Source organism: Porites lutea, chromosome 14 (assembly GCF_958299795.1).
Source record: "Porites lutea chromosome 14, jaPorLute2.1, whole genome shotgun sequence".
Classification (NCBI taxonomy): Eukaryota; Metazoa; Cnidaria; class Anthozoa; order Scleractinia; family Poritidae; genus Porites; species Porites lutea.
Window position 1 is genome coordinate 6,315,759 of NC_133214.1, and position 19,881 is coordinate 6,335,639.

Consider the following 19,881-nt stretch of genomic DNA (forward strand, 5'->3'; position numbering starts at 1 on the left):
TTTTGGAAAAGTTGCCACCACAGTTGTATTAGATAAAGATGAAAATTTGTTTTGGTCAGAGTTACAATGACATCGGAGTTGTCATAGCAATGAAATGACGCTATTACCTATTTTACTTACAGAATTATTTCTCGGCACTGGGAACTGTTCTTCCAAAATCATTCACGGGAGCTTTTTCCTCCAATAGTCGCCTCAATGTTCTTGAAGTTTAAGCCAAATTTGTAAGAGCGTTATCGAGAAATTTTGGGATAAAGATTTTGTGGTTAGAAATATGGTAAAAAATGGATAATCTTGATGTTCAGCTGTTATCTGTAGAAAATGAAGCACTTTTGACATGCAATTTCACTTCACAGTAGTTTCAATCTTTTTAAAAACGTGTGTGAAAGACCGTGGAGATACCTCCAGCCGATTGCTAGAAAGAAGGATTTGATTAGTATGTATTGAGGAGATTTTGTTAGCGGTTTTTGAACATTTTGGTCTACTTTAACAAATTAGCGAATAATTTTTAAACCACTCGATAGATTTTTTTTAAAATTTAGGATTCTAGAGATTAACCTTCCTTTTATATGACCTTTTAGTTTCAAGATTATTGATATATTGTAAGGCAGTAAAATAAGGGCTACAATTCGCCAATATTTTGGCAGAAATTTTGCGTTTACAAATGTGAGCCTCTCATTATTCAGGGTATTGTCTCCAAGTTTCATATTTTCGCGTATAACAATAGCTAGCATTTTTGCATATGTCAAATGCATTGTTAGTTACTGTTGTTCACGTGAAAATGAAACTGGGAGACAATGCATTGAATAATTAGAGGCTTTCACTTGTAATAACGAAACTTCCGATAAAAAAGTAACGAATTGTAGCCCTTATTTTACTGCCTTACAATGTATCAATAATCTTGAAACTAAAAGGTCATATAAAGGAAAGGTTAATCTCAAGAATCTTAAATTTTTAAAAAATCTATTGAGCGGTTTAAAAACTATTCGCTAATTTGTTAAAGATGACCAAAATGTTTACAAAACCACTAACAAGAGCACTTTGATACATTCTAATAAAACCCTTCTTTCTAGCAATCGGCTGGAGCTATCTCCATGATCTTTCACACACATTTTTAAAAAGATTGAAACTTCTATGAGGTGAAATTGCATGTAAAAAGCGCTTCATTTTCTACGGATAACGGCCAAACAACAATATTGTCCATTTTTTACTGTGTTTCTAACCACAAAAACTTCACCCCAAAATATCTCGATAACGCTCTTACAGATTTCGCTTAAACTTCATGAACATTGAGGCCGCTATTGGAGGAAAAAGCTCCCGTGAACGATTTTGGAAGAACAGTTCCCAGTGCCGAGATATACTGCTGCAAGTAAAATAGGTAATAGTGTCATTTCATTGCTATGACAACTCCAATGCCATTGCAACCCTTATCATAACAAATTTTCATCTTTATCTAATACAACTGTGGTGGCAATTTTTCCAAAACTTTGTTTATGGCGACGTAGTTTATGCTCAAACTTGGAAGGTATTGGCTCTGAAAAACTGTATTGAGCCACCTTAAAAGGACATTATATTTACAAAGCCCTGACCAGTCACATACCCTGCTGTGGCTTGGCTGATTGACTGGTATATTTAACAGTTCACTAACCAGCCATGCAATGCAATGCAACAGTGTGGGTTCTAAAGCAATAACTAGGTGAATTCCCCAATGCTACTTGTCTTGACGCATTTCCCTTGATTTTATTATTAAGGTTACTGCTACCAATCAATTCAGTTCTCATGATGTGTGGGTTTCAGAGGTCAAGGATCCATGTACCAAGCTTTGGTAAGACATTTTGAATTATTTTCATGTATTTAATTTGTTGCAATGAGAGTAATTCAATTACTACAAAAAATGTTTAGCCATATAATTAAAATTTAGGCAATATATTTTGAAAATAGTGAACACAGAACTGTTTACACAGTAAAAGTTAGGTTTGAACTTTACAAGGAGTTTTGTCTTTATCTGTTTTCGGGCTTGTTCATTTGTTAAATTGGTCAACAGTGTGACAAACTTTGAGCTAAAACAGCTGAAAGCAGTTCTGAAAATACAGTAATGTAAGCTGTACATGTTGTATATACGTTGTAGGCTTGGGGTAAACCTTATTTAATCCTCCACACAGAGGTGTCCAGGACTCGCCTTTCCCACCTTGAACATCAACATACATTTTGGGATAAATAATTCATGTAATGAAAAGTAATGTAAACAAGAAAAACTTTAACCTCCCATGCAAATGTTCTCTTGGCTCCTTTGCCACATAATCCTCTCTAGTGAACGTTTGTGGGGCAGGAACACGTGACAAACCCCTAAAATCATCTTTGTGGGAGGCTAGAAAAACATTAGCATTGGAATGTTACATCTTCTAAAGTGCTTAGCAAATGTTGAGACTAGATGTGGTTGGTGTTTAACAAGTGCAGTGTCTTGAGTTGACAAAATTTTAAATTGACTGAAAAAACACAATAGACTGTTTATATATTATTATTATTAATTTGTAAGAGAGGGGGGTGGACAAAATATTAGTACATGAAAGAAAAATTGTGCAAGAGGAAAAGGAGTGAAAAAATAATGGTACATGTGGAGTAAATGTTACTTGACGAATAAAATTCCCTCAGCCCAAAAATTCCTCATGTGGCCCCATAACTTTTCTAATGGTCCATCCCCAATATAAAGCTACATGTACACCAAAGTGTTGCGTATCACTATCTTGTACAGATGTACATTTTATGTATAACTTACAGTACTGTACCTTGGGTCACAGGATTCTCCCAATTTTGTTTTAAAATCCCGAATCCTGACCAATATGCGATAGGCCAGTTGCACTAAGAGGTCTCGTGACCAATGCTTCCTTTAAACAATGCGTTGGAATCTTGCTGATTCCAAAAATTGACTGAGCACATAAAAACTATCTCACTCCCGAAATTTGAGAGGGAACGCATTTAAGGGAGATATTTTATGGCACTTTGATTCTTCAACAAAGCAATATGATTTGTATTGGCCGCCATGTTGGAGGGCATACTCTTGCCCTCCAACATGGCGGCCAAAACTACTTTTTGCTTAAACGTTTGATAGTTACGCTCAGATGTGCTGTAAACGTTACCACATCATCTTTTCAACATTTCCCTTGAACTTTAAGTGCAAAATTTGTGTTCTGAAAGATGTAATACCTAATTTTAAAAATCACATTTTGGTCACGTGACGAGCTATGAACTTACTCATTTGAAGAAAATGGTGTGGGTTTGAAAAACCAAATCACTATTATTTTGTTCAAGATATGACCCACTAATCGTTTTTCGAAGGCAAAATCATGTAACTTTCATTTTCATAAACACGATGTCACATGACCTCTTAGTGCAAATGGCCTATTGCGATTGGAAAATCCCAATTTTGACATTTTTCAAGTGAATTCTTACGATACTAGATACAAGAACACCTAACAGAGTATAATAAAATATTATTAACTGAAACTGATATTCAGAAAAACTGACAAATGATTAATTTTAGTGACATTTTAGACAGAAATTGTCCTCTCTGAACTATAGAAATGGGGTTTCAGACCATCAAGATTTCAAAATTTTTTTGGGTAGCATTCCCCCACAACCCCCTTATGGCTCACGCCTTCAGCTGCTTGAAGATTCATCAGTGATTAGAGAGATTAAGATTCACGTTTACCGCAAACGGCAAACGTCAGACTCAAGTTGAGAATTTCTCAGAATAGAAAATAAGCAGATAAAAACAGCCCCGAACGATTCCTATGGTTAAAACTGGCATAAAACTACTTATTTTTGTGTAGAAGCAATAAAGAGTAAACGGAAAATAGGGGGAAAACTTGGTCACGTGGTACAAATTCACGTTTGCCATTTGAAAAATGATTTCCATATCAAAGGCTGAGCACCTACCCTCGTTTTGAAACAGAGGCCCGGGGTAACTCAGAAATAGCCCATTGGTACCTTAAAGGTTAGCGGGGTGCCAAGTTCCGTAGGCTGCAGGGAGGTATCCATGGCAATCCTAAAATGTGGGAACCACCCTAGTGAGTGCCTGCTAACCAGCACGGGCACACTGAAATAATTCTGAGTGAAAATAACTTACCTGAAAGGATACTTACCCTGGCAACCAAACACAACAGTGGGAGAAAGGAGAGGGTGGAAGAATCCATAATGATTTGCAATGAACCTTGAAACCCTACAAAACCTGTGGAAACCACCCCACAGGTCACGTACTGTCAATGGGGTTTTGCTGCATTTGCTTGAGTTTAATTTTGCCTAAATTATATTTAGCTGCATAAAAATTTCCAATCTGCGCTAAAAAGTGTTGAATGGCAGGAAGATAACACTGCACCACTATTAAAGTCACTCACTGTACTGTCTTTTTCTGATCCTGTTATAGAATCAGCATTAAAGGAGTTTTAGGATTCCTGTGACGTCTAGGCTGATGGAGGTAAGAAAGATTTGAATTTTTGCTATGTTTATAACTGAGTGTTGGTCATTAAACCAAGGTTATTTTTCTTTGTACATGTATCTTCAATGTCAAGTTTTCAGGTTTGAAGTTAAATAGGAATTTTGAGTAGTGGCTCTGGATGATGTTGGTGGTTATAATAATATTTAATAATAATTATTCATTTATTATGGGCGTTTATTATGTATTCTTGAAGGGGTGGTCAGCAGGACTTTCTTAGTGCATGTATAGCCTGGTTTTTTTAAAATCTGTCCGCATTCCTGGGATACTTTTGTTTTCGCAACTAATATGCATGGTATGTGGTTGCAAAGGCCCTGGTGTTGATCAAGTTGAATTTATAAGTTTAGTTAATCCAGGTTTTAACATTGCTTGTTCCATGTCTCTCATATTTTTGAGTGCACATTTTAAGCACTGTGGTGGTTTTATTTTTAGTTATGTTTTTAACCATTTTACGTGAAAGCTTCAATAAGCTTTAAAATAAGCTTTTTCATGATTCACTATTGAGTCTCAATGACCTTGGGTCACTGAACACGGATTGAAAAGCCAAACTATAAAATTATTTTGGTGAGTCCACTCATTGACCATTGTCATGTTCTTCTGTTTTCATTGTGAGCTTATCAAGTAAGCAATAATTTGTCCTTTTGAATGACATAGTCAAATTCAATTTGACTCTTGTTTAATGTGTTGTTCAAGTCAATTTCCACATTCATTGTTCCATGGCGCTTTCCTTTGTTGTTACTGGAGCTAGAGGGGCTTTCTTATTCATTGATGCATCTGCTTTTCAGTTACATTCAGGGTGCAAAGAAAGTCAGTTTTGCGGCTTGCCATTCGGGCAAGTTGTTGCTAGTATGTACTAGCCCAAGAGTCTTTTTAACTAGCCCAAAAAAATGTTTGATTGGCAGCATTGATTACAGTTCTTCTGTAACTTGAATTTCCCAAAAAACTTCATTTGCCCTTCAGGAAAGTTAAGAACAGAATTCACTAGCCTGATTGCAAAATCCACTAGCTCCGGGCTATCGGACAGGACTTTCTTTGCACGCTGTACAGTAGAACCTCTATTCAAGAGGGAAGGTAAGCGTCTGTTGAATAGAGGTGTCTTCTGAATAAAAGTTGGGCTGGTGATTGTTAATAATTAACCAAAAGAAACAACAACAAAAAATCATCCTTAACTAATCTCTACGACATTATATTTATGGTTAATTCACAAGATGCATTATTACTGGGCTGCCCCTTTCAGGGCACACGCAGTTATTTATTCAGGTTTTGGGTAGTCTGTGCAGAAAAACAGTCTCCCGGGGGAGGGAAGACACGAGGGTCTGGTTCCAAGAAACGATGTTCTCACAAGTGGTTTCATACTGTACAATGTTCCCTTGCACGGACCCTTGCACAAATATTTTTTGTACCTCTTCTCTGCCCCCCTTCCCCAGAAACCCAGAAGTGTTGTGAATCAATAAGAATTAGTTATTTTGCATTGTTCAAAGCGATTCGATCATAGGAGTCACTTTATAAGTTTTGTCATAGTTTAAGTCAATATTGATGATGTTGGCACTTGGAAACTCAGAGAAATGCTTATGTTGCATACAAACCCACAGGCTGTTCACAGTAGGTTCACACTAACAGATGACTGTGAGTGTCAGTTTTGGAATGCCGGGGCCATTTCATGAACTCAAAGAGAGAATTGCCGATCGATGTACATGTAGTACACAAGCAATATTATTAATGAGCACAATTATGAGCAAAGTATTTTACCAGTTGATGACACTATGGTAGAAGACTTGATTGTAAGCTGTTGTACTGATGCGAACAACTCAGTTGCCGATGAATGTCAGATGAATTCTGATGTTAAGAAATGTACGTTTATCATGGTTTATGAGGGAGGGACTTGACAACTTTGCCATGTTAGAAGACTGGCTTTGTATTTTAATATTTCCTTCTATTTAATGCAACACACACCACTTTTGAGCTCTAAATTTCGGATACTGAGGATAAACTGTATCTTGCTAAGCTTTTATCATTAAATTTGTACATGACCTTGTTATCATTTGTTATGCTTCTCCTCCATTCTGTTTTTTCGCCCATAATTTCAGCAAGCAAGATATATTGATGTCAGCAGTAGCGAGTTTCAAAAAACTATTGAAAATTTTCAGTTCACGTGATGTTTTTGATGTTTTTTTCTACCATTTTATGGAGATGTAATGTATTAGTTAAATAATTATTGAAGCTTCAACATCCCCCACCCCCCCCCCCCCTGCCCCCAGGCATACTACGGGAATTTGACACCTTTGCCATCCTGGTGAGGAGTCTTCCAGGCGGTGGGGAATTTGAGCCATAGCCTTGATTTCATGTGAAATTTCTGGGCACTTTGCATGTGACAAGCTATCATGGCTAACATAGTATTAGAGGATTTTCATGGAAAAAATTGTGCCTTCGTGGTCAATTGGTTACAATGAAAGGGCTTAAACAAGCTTTTGGCCGTATTTGAAGGTATTTAAATTTTGATATTTTTAAAACTGGATTCAGGCTTTGAATATATATGAATGTATTAAGTTGTGTTTACAATGAGGAACAAGAGCAAAGAAGAAGCAACGGTGATTTCACCTTTGCTAACCTTTATCGCTCTTGTTTCTCTTGCTTTAAAATCATGTGTAGGCTGTATTTGAAATCTCGATTAAACAACAACAAAAAAATTTCTAAATGGAAAAGGTTTGTATGGAAAACCGTGGCTGAGTGATTTAAGATGGAATCCACCAGGAAATTGGGTAATTTTAATTTTGAATGGACAAAAACCTTGTACCTGTCAGCAGAGAATAATGTAAAGCATATTACATCCCTTTTTACATTTTTCAAGGGCTAAAGATGTAATTAGTTTAGGTAATGGCATGATTTGTAGTGATATTTGGCATAAATACCATGAGTGATATTTTGAAATTATTCCATGTAATTTCACGAGCTGTTAGGCAAGTGAAATTTGAGACAATTTTGAAATATCACAAGTGGTATTTAGGCCAAATATCACATAAAAATCATGCTATTATTTGTTTATACTACTACCCACAAAAGGTTTGTAATTTTCACATGTTGTTACTTCAAATTAAGCTGAAATACCACTGCTCTAAGCCAATCAAATTGCAGAAATTTCTCATGTCGTAGTACAAGTCATCTGTAGTAACACCAAAGAAAATTTCTTACAGGAGTCCAAGAAAATGAATGTCAAATTTCACAAGAATTGTGAAAACACAGGTAACATTCTGAAAGTTTTATTTTATTTTAGATGTAATTTTGTGAATTTGACAGTCATTTTCTCGGGCACTCATAAGAAATTTTCTTTGGTGTACGTTACTACAGATGACTTAATTACATCTTTAGCCCTTGAAAAATGTAAAAAAGAATGCAATATTCTTTAAATTATTCTGGTACAAGGTTTTGGTCCACTGAAAATTAAAATTACTCAATTTCCTGGTGGATTTCGTCTTAAACTGTTCTTCCCATACAAATCCCTCTTGTTTTTTGGCGGCCGTTGCATTCAATATGCAATATATAAATTTAAGGACAAGATTATTGAGGTTACGTTTAATGATTCATGATCAAAATTTGACAACTACATGTATGTTTAATATTGGTTTTCTTTATTATAAAGCAGTTACAGAATAAATTAGAATAAAAACTGTACTGTCTATTGCAAACTGTCACAGACTGGGCTTTAAGAGCTCCTACATATATAGTGGATAATATGTAAAGTTTTAAAATTAATGTCCTCAGGATGGAGGTATTTGCTTGATCACCTGAATGGACCCTAGTGTGGGGCATTTGAACGGCATATTGGTTCGGGTAGGGGGGAATTTGAACAATAATTTTCCAAAAGTCAAATGCCCGGGGGGGGGGGGTTGCCCGGGGGGGATGTTGAAGCTTTGATTTGACCGATACATAAGCTGACACCACTGCAAAATGGGAACTCGAGGAAAGCCCATAATTGATTGATCTTGAAACATAATTATTTACTGATCATGACTCACATGACCTTTATTTTCCTAAAGGTGTTTTGAATACAAAGAATACAGTAAATGTGAGGGGAAAAAACAGTATTAATATGAATGAACCAAAGGATTTTAATTAATTTAAGGATAGGGTCGATTATTGTACATTGAGATGAATCGCTTGAAAACAGAGAGTTTGTGCATATGTGATCAAAAGTAAACAAGGGCACATAGTACATTGTTCAGTCTTTTTATTATCCAAGGACTGTGAATGGTGTTGCAATATTGGTTAGCTGGCACAAAAACTCCAGAAGAGTTATAAAGCGACATAATGTCCTGCCATGAAGAGAAGTTAGTCACAGTGAGACAAAAGGCGGACTCAAACAAAATTTTAACTCATATTACTATCAGGTTAAAACAAGATGTTATTGATCGTTTCATCTATTCACATTGTTTAAAGTACGTGCCGATGAAAGCAACATAGGTCACAAAATGCAAAGGATTTTATTCTTTTAAGTTAGAGAAAAATTCCAAGAGAAAAATCTTAAAACTGAGTATCTTTTATCTTGTAGAAAAAATAGTGCGTTTAACATGAAAACGGTTTTCAAGTACACTGTAGACTGAAAATTTAGGATCGTCTCAGTGTAATCGTCTCAGTAATCAATGAGGCCCATGGATCTGGATCAATAGGCGGTTGGCCATCTATTTTAGTAAACTTCTCGATTTCATACAATACAATATTTCTGTCTAGTCGTTTAATAGCAGAAGCAGTCCAGTAAATTCCCCTTTTGGTGAGTCTAGCTATAGATTGATTTAAGTGAGATAGTGCAGTTTGTGAAAGCTTCCATAATTGTGATAAGTGTACACATAAAAATATCAACCCTCTTTAATTGTGGTCAGTCACTTTTTGATTGCTAAGGGAACTGTCCCCTGAATGCAAAGATTATGTGGAAGTTTTTCTTGGACCAAATTTTGTGTCCCCTGAATGAAGGTGTCCTTTGAATAAAGGTGTCCGAAAGGAGAAGTTCCACCGTATTAGGAAAGTGGTTCAATCAATCACATCTATAAGGTAAATGTTCCCCCACACGTCCTAACTATTTGTTACTTCTAGTACTTTTGCAAATATCAATAATTGAAAAAAATAATTATATGTGTGATCATATTAGACTCGCACCTGTTAAGGACCCCAGTCATGCCAGACTGAGGCAACTGGTCACCTGACCTGTGAAAGTTGGCAACAGTCTCTCTCTTTCTGACTGATTCAAGAACAAATTTGAGGGCTGGTTGGTGATATATGAATCTCCAGGGGTTGGCAGGGCTGCAGACTCTGGATTAGGGGAGGACTGATTTGAGCCCTGAGCTCTGTGCTGTCACTTGTTTTTTGTATTACCTCTCCCCTCTTAGTTCTTTGATTTTGTGTTTACTGACGGCATATTGCAGGGAGCAAAGCTGTGGTAGACTACATATAGCATCCCATCCTGGTTGGGGTGAGGGGTGGTGGGGGTTAAGACTCCCGTTGTGGTTCATGCTCCTAGAATGAAGATAATCTCTTGCTGTGTGGGGGCATTGGCTTGTTTTAAGTATTTCTATATAATTTGTAATGGAATGCTGAGTGAAAAACTGATAAGTTTGCTTTTCCCTCTCAAGAAATGAAATGGGTAGTTTTCATTGTGGTACTCAGGCAAAGCAGTTGTAAAATTGTTGTTGAGGCAATCCAAGGAAAGAACCTCATTTTTGACATTTTTACTGTCAGGTCATCTCTCCCCTAATCAAAACTGTGGGATTCCCATGACATATAATGAAACGTGTTGCTCTTAGCCATAAAAAAAGAGGAACTGAATTTTTTATCAGTATTGTACTGTTTTAAGTTTTAAAGAAATGTCCTTATGAAAAATGCTAATTTTAATTACATTATGTCGACCCTGTTGGAACTATGGGGACATCTGTATAGGTGTACTACCACATGTACATGTGGACCAAGCTTGGAATATGACCATCTGTTTCACATTGTGTCCGTTATATGCAGTCCAAATATAATGACTTGTAATGAAAAAAGGGACACCAGTATAGTTATGAATGTGTATGAATCGTCTTATGAGCTTATATCACTTTAGCTTAATGTTTCTTTGCCTCCTGTGTGATCTACTAACAGCAGTGATTGGAAAGACAAATCTTGAGTTTCACATCTTAATTACAGTTTCTATTAGCTTACCAGTATTAAAAAGCCTTTGTTACATGTATAAAACCCTTTGGTAAATTTGCTTCTCCTTTTTCAGGATTTGTCATCGTTTCCTAGCACAGCCTCTACATCACAGGAAGACCATGAAAGCAGTTCAGGTTCCACTTCCTCCCGGAAGTTGGGAGTAACTCTGTTAAGCAGTGAATGGTGGTCAACAAAAGGAGGCTTGTCAACCATCAACCGAGAGCTGGCCATTCAGTTGGCTAAACACCCCAGCGTGGAGGTCAGTGTTTATCTCCCCAAGTGCAGTGAGGAAGATAAAGAAGTTGCTGCAAGTCACAATGTTCATCTCATTGAAGCAGAGGAAATGGCAGGTTATGACAACCCAGTTGACTGGTTGTCCTCTTTGCCAGACGGCCATGCTGTGGACTTTGTGATAGGACATGGGGCCATTCTTGGTCGGCAAGTGCAGTTTATTAAGCGTCAGTGTAAGTGCAAGTGGATTCAGGTCGTTCATACAGCTCCTGAGGAGCTTGGTATGTTCAAATCCTACACAGATGCCATTTCAAGAGGCGAGAAAAAGCACCAGGCTGAGGTAAAACTCTGTGAAAAAGCTGATCAAGTTGTAGCTGTTGGACCCAAGCTGGCTGAAGCTTTCTCAGGTTATCTCCGTGCCTGTGGAAAAGATCAAGATGTTCTCAACCTTACCCCAGGCATCTTCTCAGAGTTTTCTGATGTAAAGCAAGCCACTGAAGAAAGGAAAACATTCAGTGTTTTAGTATTTGGACGTGGTGACAATGAAGACTTTAAGCTGAAAGGATATGACATCGCTGCTCGCGCTATTGCTGAGTTGAAAGACGAGCCACAGCCCTATAAGCTCTTGTTTGTTGGAGCTCCAAGTGGAGAAGAGGAGAAAGTAAAAGATTTGTTACTTAAGCAAGGCATTGATCGCAGTCAACTAACTGTACGTTGTTTTAATGAAAGCAGAGAGCAGTTAGCCCGGTTGTGTTGCGAAGTTGATCTTGCTGTAATGCCATCACGAACTGAGGGCTTTGGTCTAGCCGCCCTTGAGGCTTTATCTGCTGGTCTGCCTGTGCTGGTTAGTGGAAACTCTGGTCTTGGCGAGGCCTTACAGGAAGTTCCCAATGGTTCACATTGTGTGGTGGAATCAGAAGATCCTAAAGATTGGGCCAATGCAATCAAAGCTGTTCGGAAGAAAAAAAGGAAGCTGCGACTGAGAGAGGCCAAGCTTCTTCAAGGAGAGTATGCAGAGATATACAGCTGGCAGGATCACTGTAATAGACTTGTGGAACGAATGCTTGCCATTTCTCAAGGTAACAGGTTCACTCTTTAATTCAAATTGGTCTTAGTATTGTGTAATCTGCTGGCATTAGGAAATGTAAGTTCACGCAGTTATAACTACAACGTGAGTGAAAACTTCACAACGACAAATTTATCAACCTCTTGTTAATAACTCCACCAGAGAAGTCCACCTACATTTGCCAATTTCTGAGAGTTTCAAAATCGCGATACCTTTCAACGTCTTATTCCCAACCATGAGGTTCAAAAGTAACAAATTATTGTATTGCTACATTTGTGTTTTTTTTTATGTAGGTCCCAGTGCAGATGCGCAGAATTTATCTAAGAAAACCACTGTGATCTGTCATGATGAAAAGCCCCCTCCAACTGAAAAACATCTTTATAAAGGTACACTCGAATCTTAGAAACATGAAAAAATATGTCCACAAGAGCAATTCATTGCTTTCCATGTAGGAAGGTCTGGGAGATGTACTTATTCCTTGTGGGGATATTAAATAACTAAGAAATGGTCGAAGCATTGAACAAGACTCGTTTAAGACTGACTTACAAGGTCAAAACGTTTTCACGCTGGTTACAGGTTGACAATGTTAGATGCCGAGAAATAGTACTCGTTTCAGGTTTACGTTTTTCATGCTAAATGCTGGGCCACAGCATAAGGAAATTGCATTTTATCATAGAGGCTTGGTTGTTTTCAATATTGTAGGTTATTTTCAGTGAAATTTTCAGCTTGCGACATCTAAATGCTGGTCATTGTTGGGTGTCGAGGTGATAAGTAACAATAGACCTCTTTAGCTTGTAGGTTTTGTTTTTCAATGCAGGTCATGTGTTAATACTCTCGAGAACTGTTTCTCTAAAATTACATCTTATTTACGTGCAAACATGATCTGCGCATAAAAAGAGACAAAGCGTCTAGTTCCCTCTGGACCTCTATTGAGAAAACAACAATGGTTTTCAGAATCCGGGAAACTTTTCCTTGTGGAATCTGGAATTCGGGAATTTTTTTGTGAAATCCGGAATCGTTGGCCTTGGAATTTAACGATTTGAATCCTAAATCCATTATCTAGAATGTGGAATCCCCAGTGTGGACTCCAGAATCCAAGTCTTCCTTTTTCTGTGTTTTTGTTTGATTAGTTCAATTCAACAGAGCTTTGCAGCGTCTGGAAATTACAACGTTCAGGGCTTGAACGCGCGACAGGTCTTTTTCAAACTTCGTTAACAGAAAGGCCACATTTATGTAGCTAGTTCGTACAATATTCTATTTAAAAAAATGCAAATATAATGGTTATGAAGATTGACTATCTGTGTTTATTATTCTATCAAAATATTTCGCCGTTTCTGATTGATTTTTCAAGGATAAGTTATAAAGACCTGGAGAGGAAAACCCGTTCAATGGACATTTTTCAAGAGTCGACTTTTAAAGAGTCTTCGTTAATAGAATGGCGACATTTAATAGAATTGCCACATTTATGTGGCTAGTTCGAACAATGTTTTATTTTAAAAAATTGCAAATATAATGGATATAAGGATTGAATATCAGTGTATGTAGGGTAAAGCTAAAAAAATTATAATATTGGGGAAAAGTACAAAAACGGTATTTGATTGGATTTTAGGCTCGGCAAAGAAACGCCAGTCTTCCAAGAAAGGCAAAAGGCCGTTATCTTCAAGTAACATTCCAGCTCCAAAGTACCCAAGGCTATTGAAAGGTGAAGGTAAGGTTTGTTTTTGTTCAAGTTTGAATAAGGGTTAGTTGTTTCTTTTCATGTATATTGTATATGTACAACCATCTTAGTGGGGAAGATGTTTTACCGCAGTCCGTGATACAGGCGGCTGGTAAAAAAATTCAAATACTCCCCGAATAGGAGTCGAACCTATGACCTTCTGGTTACTTTTAGAGATGCTCTATCACTGAGCTACAGGAGACTGGTGGGAGCTTAGGCCACTAAACTAGGTTCACGTGACAAACATCCTGAAAACTGCTCCAAGGACTATAAGACTAGTATCACACACTGCATCGGAAGTAACACAAAGTGGGTGATTTTGTGTTCCTTGATTGAGGCTTTGTAATGCCTGTACGGCCCGGCTTTCGGTTTGAAGTTGGGCTCTCACAAGGCTTGAGTCGCTCTCATTACCGCTTGGAGCAGATTGAACGCTTTCCACGTCTGACCCACTCTCCCAATTTCGAAACGTGCTTCAAAACACCCTCAAGCTACAATAAGGCTCATTTAGAATTTTGAGCACATTTTGGCCCAAAACGTAGTCAAGTCGCGCTACAGTTGCTTGAGTGAAAAATTATGCATGGTCAACGGTTTAGTTCCCAACTCAGTGTTTTTTGTTTTTTGTTTGTTTGTTTGTTTGTTTGTTTGTTTTTTGCGTCGCTACCACAGGCGCAGCACAAAAACGTTTCCTCTTGGTTTATTTGTTTGTTTTCAGTTAAGGAATTTTCCATCTGAAGTTTGTTAACTCGACAAGATAAAGGAAGCCTTTCTGAGATTTATGACATTTGCCTAAAGACTTTGATGGATCACCAATGATGTGTTACAAAAGCAAAATCTTTAAGGCGACGTAATTTTACAAAGAATGCGTTTTACGTGTAAATGTGGGAGGAGAGTAAATGTGGCAGTATACTTTAGAACTTTTTGATTTAATCCCAATATGATAAAGAAGTTAGTTTTTTCATGCAGTGAGGAAGTAAAACACAGAAATTTGGTATTAACTAATACGTTAAAAAATTTAGTTCGAGCTCCAGACGTCCGATAGCTATTGTTCCTTAGCTTTCCTTATTCAACGTTGTCTTGTGAAGCCTAACTGCGCACAGCCAGAAAGAGCAAATAGTGAGTTCACTAACGGTGAACTTACGCAAAAGAAAGCCGAAGGAAAGAAGACAGCAAACCTTGAGTGAGAAGCGTGTCAATATTTGTTTGAATATGTTTCCGCCAAACTTCACTTTCCTTTAAACATATCTCAGTTTAAAAGACCAGAATACTTTATTGGTAAATGAAAATCACGATAAAACTCGTAAGTGATAACCCATTCACGTTTGTCACACAGAAACGTTTTGCCGACATCTTAGTCTTTCTGTCGTCCTTTTGCGTAAGCTCCTTAATTTTAAGGAACAACTGTAAAGATTTTCAGGTGGTGTATATATTTTAACTTACTCACAAGCCACTGAAGGTAGAAAGAATTTTCGGTCATTCTACTGATCAAATGAATGAGAGGTCAGTATTTTACAAAGTAATGAAAAATACTTCCGATCTTCTTTTTCTAGCAGACTCGTACATCTCAGTTGTTGTGAAACTTCTCAAAGCTGAATACAAAAGGCGCTCACAGTTAAGACCACTTCTTTGGGATAGCACCATCGAGTTACCCCTGGATGACGTCTACACAAGACTTAAAATCGTTTCAAGGCGAAAAGCAGACTTCCGGGTGGATGATAACGAGGTAAATGTGTTGGACATCTTCAGAGCTCTTGACAAAGGTGAGGATGTTATGACGCTTGTTGAAGGGAGTCCAGGAATCGGTAAAACTACGTTTTGCCTTAAACTTGCTTATGACTGGGCACATGGAAAAATCCCAGCGGAGTGTTCTTTTCCCAAATTCGAGATCGTGTTGCTTTTGAAATGTCGAGACATACATGAAGATATAATGGAAACCATCAGTGAACAACTGTTGCCAGAAGATATGGAGGAGAAGACTAAAGAAAGACTATTTGATTTCATTAAGGACTTTCATAACCAGGAGAAAACTTTAATCATTTTGGACGGCTTGGATGAGCTTCCCAAAGATTCCGAACGTTATGTAGATAAACTGCTTCAAAGAAGAATTTTATCATTTTGTTATGTTTTGGCGACCTCCCGACAAGAAAGGGGAATTGATGTACGGAAAAGGTACGGCTTCGATATCCTCTTGGAGATTAAAGGATTCACAGAGAGTGATGCTTTTGATTATATCAGAAAACATTTTAAAAATGTTGGTCCCTTGCATTCATCAAAGGGAGAAAGTCTCATTAAGGAAATGGAAGAAAACACTCTGTTGCATGCCCTGCGAAATAATCCTCTAAATTTACTTCTTCTTTGTGTTATTTATGAGCACTATGAGGGGAATTTGCCGTCTTCCCGTTCTGAGCTTTACCAAGTTATTGTACTGTGCCTTTTAAGGAGACTTTGCGTTAAACACAATCTAGAGGCCCCTAAAGAAGACAGCGCCTTAGAGAAACAATTTGAAGAGACCATTCTCGCACTTGGAGAGTTGGCTTGGTTGTGTTTGCTGAGTGATCGCTATTGTTTTCTTGAAAGTGAATTAGCTGCGCTTGAAAGAAGATACAAAGGACTGGTATCTCGTCACGTAGGCCTAGTTTACAAGGAAGAAAGTCTGAGAAGGTTAAAGCCTCAACATGAGTACTACTTTCTTCACAAGACCTTCCAAGAGTACCTGGCTGCCGCCTTTATTGCTCACAAGTTGCGAGGAAACCAGTTAAGTTTGTTTGAGCGTCTAAGTTTTCATGAACTGGTTAAAAAGTATCGAGAAGTGTTTCTGTTTGTTTCTGGAATACTTGGGAGAGATGCAAGCATTCTTTTCACTCAGATTGGTGAAGAGCTGAAGAACTGGGGAGAATGGAACTGGGACACTTGCACACAGTTTGGAGTAGTGACGATGGATGACCGAGAGAGGGAAGAGAACTGGGATAACTGGTACAGCGACGGCGAAGAGGACCGAGGCTGGGAGGCAGCAACTTTCCTTACGGAAAGCTTCAGCGAAAGTGGACACGCTGAAAAAGTGGCAGAGACTCTTTGTTCCTATATACCCTTTCCTACACAAGTTGAGATTGACCTTGAAACACGGTCAGGCAATAACGAGAGCGGCAATATATATCACGTTTTAGATGCCTGCACAACCTTTTCAAACCTGCAGAAGCCAGTTCGGCTTACTGTTTATGATTCTTCAAGTGGGCGGAACTTCAGCGATGAGACTGTTGCAACATTCATTCAATCCTGCTCGCAGCTTGAGAGTCTTACCATTTTTTCCTCCGCAATGACATCAGGCCTAGCCAACGCCCTACACAACGGCTTATTTGGGAACACGACTTTATCAGAGTTTACTCTACAAGTGAGTGACAGTATCCCTTATGACGCAGCAGTTGCTATCGGTGAATTGTTAGCTGCACATAGAGCCTTGAGGAAAGTAACGTTTCAACTTGACAGAGTGTGGGGTGAGACTTGGACCAGTGCTATTGAAACTGGATTGTCTGCAGACACTCTTTTGTCGTCTGTGGCCATCAGCTTTCGTGGGTCATTGAATGATACCGCGGTCCATGGCTTAGGAAGGCTTCTATCAAATGAAGCGTTGACCACATTTTCCCTTACTTTTTATGGAGTTATGCAAGATTCAGTAGCTGCTGTTATCAGTAACGTAATTGCGCAGCAAACCGCGTTGAAGTCATTCAGTCTTAACACTTTTTGCAACCTTAGTGGTTTTGGTGCTAATAACCTGAAACGAGGCCTTCTAAAAAATCATTCTTTGAATGATTTAAAAATGACTGTCCTTGGAAAGGTTCCGAGCAACTGGCAGTCTGTTGTAGAAAGTATTCGTTTGGACAAGAAGGTATCAGATACTTTTGATTTTTACCCAGATTCCTGCAGCAAAATAACACATAATCAACTGGCTTATTTTTGTCCTGGTCCAGATGTGGTCGAGAAAGAATTACAGAAAAAACAGCATTTAACTGTAATTCTTTGGGGTGAGCTGAGTGCTGACGGTGCAGAAGCTTTATTTGAGGTCTTGGTACGTGCTCCCCTGGCAAGCGTGACTTTGAGGGTACACGGAAAATTAAATAATAGTGTGGCTGACTGCGTTGCAAGAAATGTCAGACGACACAAGACACTGCCCCCCATGTCGATCAATGTTTGGGGGGAATTGGCCCAAGGAACAGGTACTGTTCTTCAGGGGCTATCAGGTAACAACTCAACTGTCGAGGTAAATGTTCATGACGTCTGTGTCGTCCTCGACGAATCATGCAATGGTCTTGATGTCTGCATTGACGGTATTGAATCACTTTCACCAGTGCTGTGTAAAATCAAGGATACCAGAGAGGAAAAGGTCACACTTAAAATCATTAACGACGATGGTACACCTAAGGTGTGGACACACTTTCTGGGTGATGTTTTGGCAGAAAAAACAACAGTAACTGCGTTCGATCTTACAATCAACAACTACGTCACAAACATGACAGTAGACTTTGGGAAAGACCTTGGAGAGAGTCTGTTGAGAAGCTCTTCTCTGACAGTTTTAAATCTCGCAATCAACAACTACAGTAAGATGGCAGAAGGTTGGGAATACAGTCTGGTAAAAAGTTTGTCCAAACTGGCCTCATTAACTACACTCAGTCTTGCAATTGAAGATCATGGCGAGGTGAGGACAGTTGGAGAACAAAGTTTAGGAGACGGTTTGATGGCAATGCAGTCGCTGTCTACACTTTCCGTTGTTATTAATGGTAGCAATTTGAATGAATTCTGGAGTTACTTTTTGCGAAACTGTTTGAAGGAAAACACTTCACTTACGTTACTCTGCGTTACTGTTAACAACTACGAAAACGACGACGACGATCAAGATTTTCTTTACAATCTTTGGGGTTTTGCAGATGAGGAGACCGATCACTGGTACGAAGGCCTAGCCGTTGGCTTAGCCGGAACTGAATCACTGAATGAATTAACTCTGACAATTAACCACATCACTCGTACTGATAACTTCTGGGTAGGAAGTGTCTGTGAAGGATTGGCTGAAAACGAGACTGTAACTACTCTTACTGTGGTAGTCAGCGTTGGGGAGGCTTCCCATTACTCATTTCCAGCTTGTGAGAGTTGGGTTCCCAAACTGAATGAAGGTTTGTCGAAAAACAATTCATTAACTACGCTTACTCTTATAGCAAACGAGTACTCGGAAGGTGAACTGCGGGAAGGCAGGTACTTATTGTGGCATGATGAAATGGATTCTGCTGATAACACATCATTAACAACGCTTAATATGACAATTAACATCTGCAGAGAAGTCAGTGAAGATTGGTTACCAAACCTCTGTGATCGTTTAGTGAATAGTTCCTCGTTGGCAACACTTAGATTGAATGTTAACAACCACTACGCTACAAATGAAAGTCGTATATATGACTTTAGTAAACTTCGTTTGAAATACAGATCACTAACCTCATTTGAACTCATTGTAACTTTCTACGGCGAGTAAATCAACTCAAGTGCCAAAAGTTCCAAGAGTTTGTTGTGCTTCGAAAATAAGGTACACATTTATACAGAGAGATGATAACTCAGGAATACTAAAAGGAAAGCTGACAAAATACTCCAACATGAGTTACTAGTAGTTTTAGCGTTAGGAAAATTTTGTAATTGACGATCGTGACTTAAACGTCATCTGGTCCAGTGAGATCAAGGTTAATACAACATGAGTTACTAGCAGTTTTAGAGTTTGATAAATATTGTAACTGATGATTGTGACTTGTACGCCATCTGATCCAGTGTGACCAATGTTAATACAACATAAGTTACTAGTAATTTATGAGACAGTTTGTTAAATATTGTAACTTATAATTGTGGCTTGTACACCATCTGGTCCAGTGAGGCCAAGGTAAATACAACATGAGTTGCTAGTAGTTTTAGAGTTTGATAAATATTGTAACTGATGATTGTGACTTGTACGCCATCTGATCCAGTGTGACCAATGTTAATACAACATGAGTTGCTAGTAGTTTTGGAGTTTGATAAATATATTTATATCCTTGTCACCGGCTGGGAGGTCCGTATTGGGAGAAATTGTGCTCGAGGTCGGTACTCAGACCAAGGGCACAGTTTCTCCCAATACGGACCGACCTAGGCCGGTGAATAACATTTTTATCTTTTCCTACTGAGATTTAAAAGTTT

The 19,881-nt window shown here is 38.3% G+C and overlaps 2 protein-coding genes across 6 annotated transcripts in view; both read left to right on the top strand.

Moving 5' to 3' along the window:
• The window catches only part of LOC140924631 (uncharacterized), a 412,059-nt gene extending 392,411 nt beyond the window's left edge, over positions 1 to 19,648 (top strand). Inside the window, exons 1-4 of one of the 4 annotated variants that reach the window (XM_073374653.1) lie at positions 10,887 to 11,976; positions 12,257 to 12,349; positions 13,573 to 13,671; positions 15,228 to 19,648. In XM_073374653.1, coding sequence (XP_073230754.1) covers positions 11,010 to 11,976; positions 12,257 to 12,349; positions 13,573 to 13,671; positions 15,228 to 19,192 — 5,124 coding nt within the window. In that variant the 5' untranslated portion in view covers positions 10,887 to 11,009 and the 3' untranslated portion in view covers positions 19,193 to 19,648. Of the gene's footprint in view, positions 1 to 10,886; positions 11,977 to 12,256; positions 12,350 to 13,572; positions 13,672 to 15,227 lie in introns of those variants that run through there. The other 3 variants (XM_073374651.1, XM_073374652.1, XM_073374648.1) reach the window with 3 other exon arrangements.
• The window catches only part of LOC140924632 (uncharacterized), a 135,491-nt gene that overhangs the window by 60,257 nt on the left and 55,353 nt on the right, over positions 1 to 19,881 (top strand). The gene's annotated exons all lie outside the window — the stretch shown is intronic.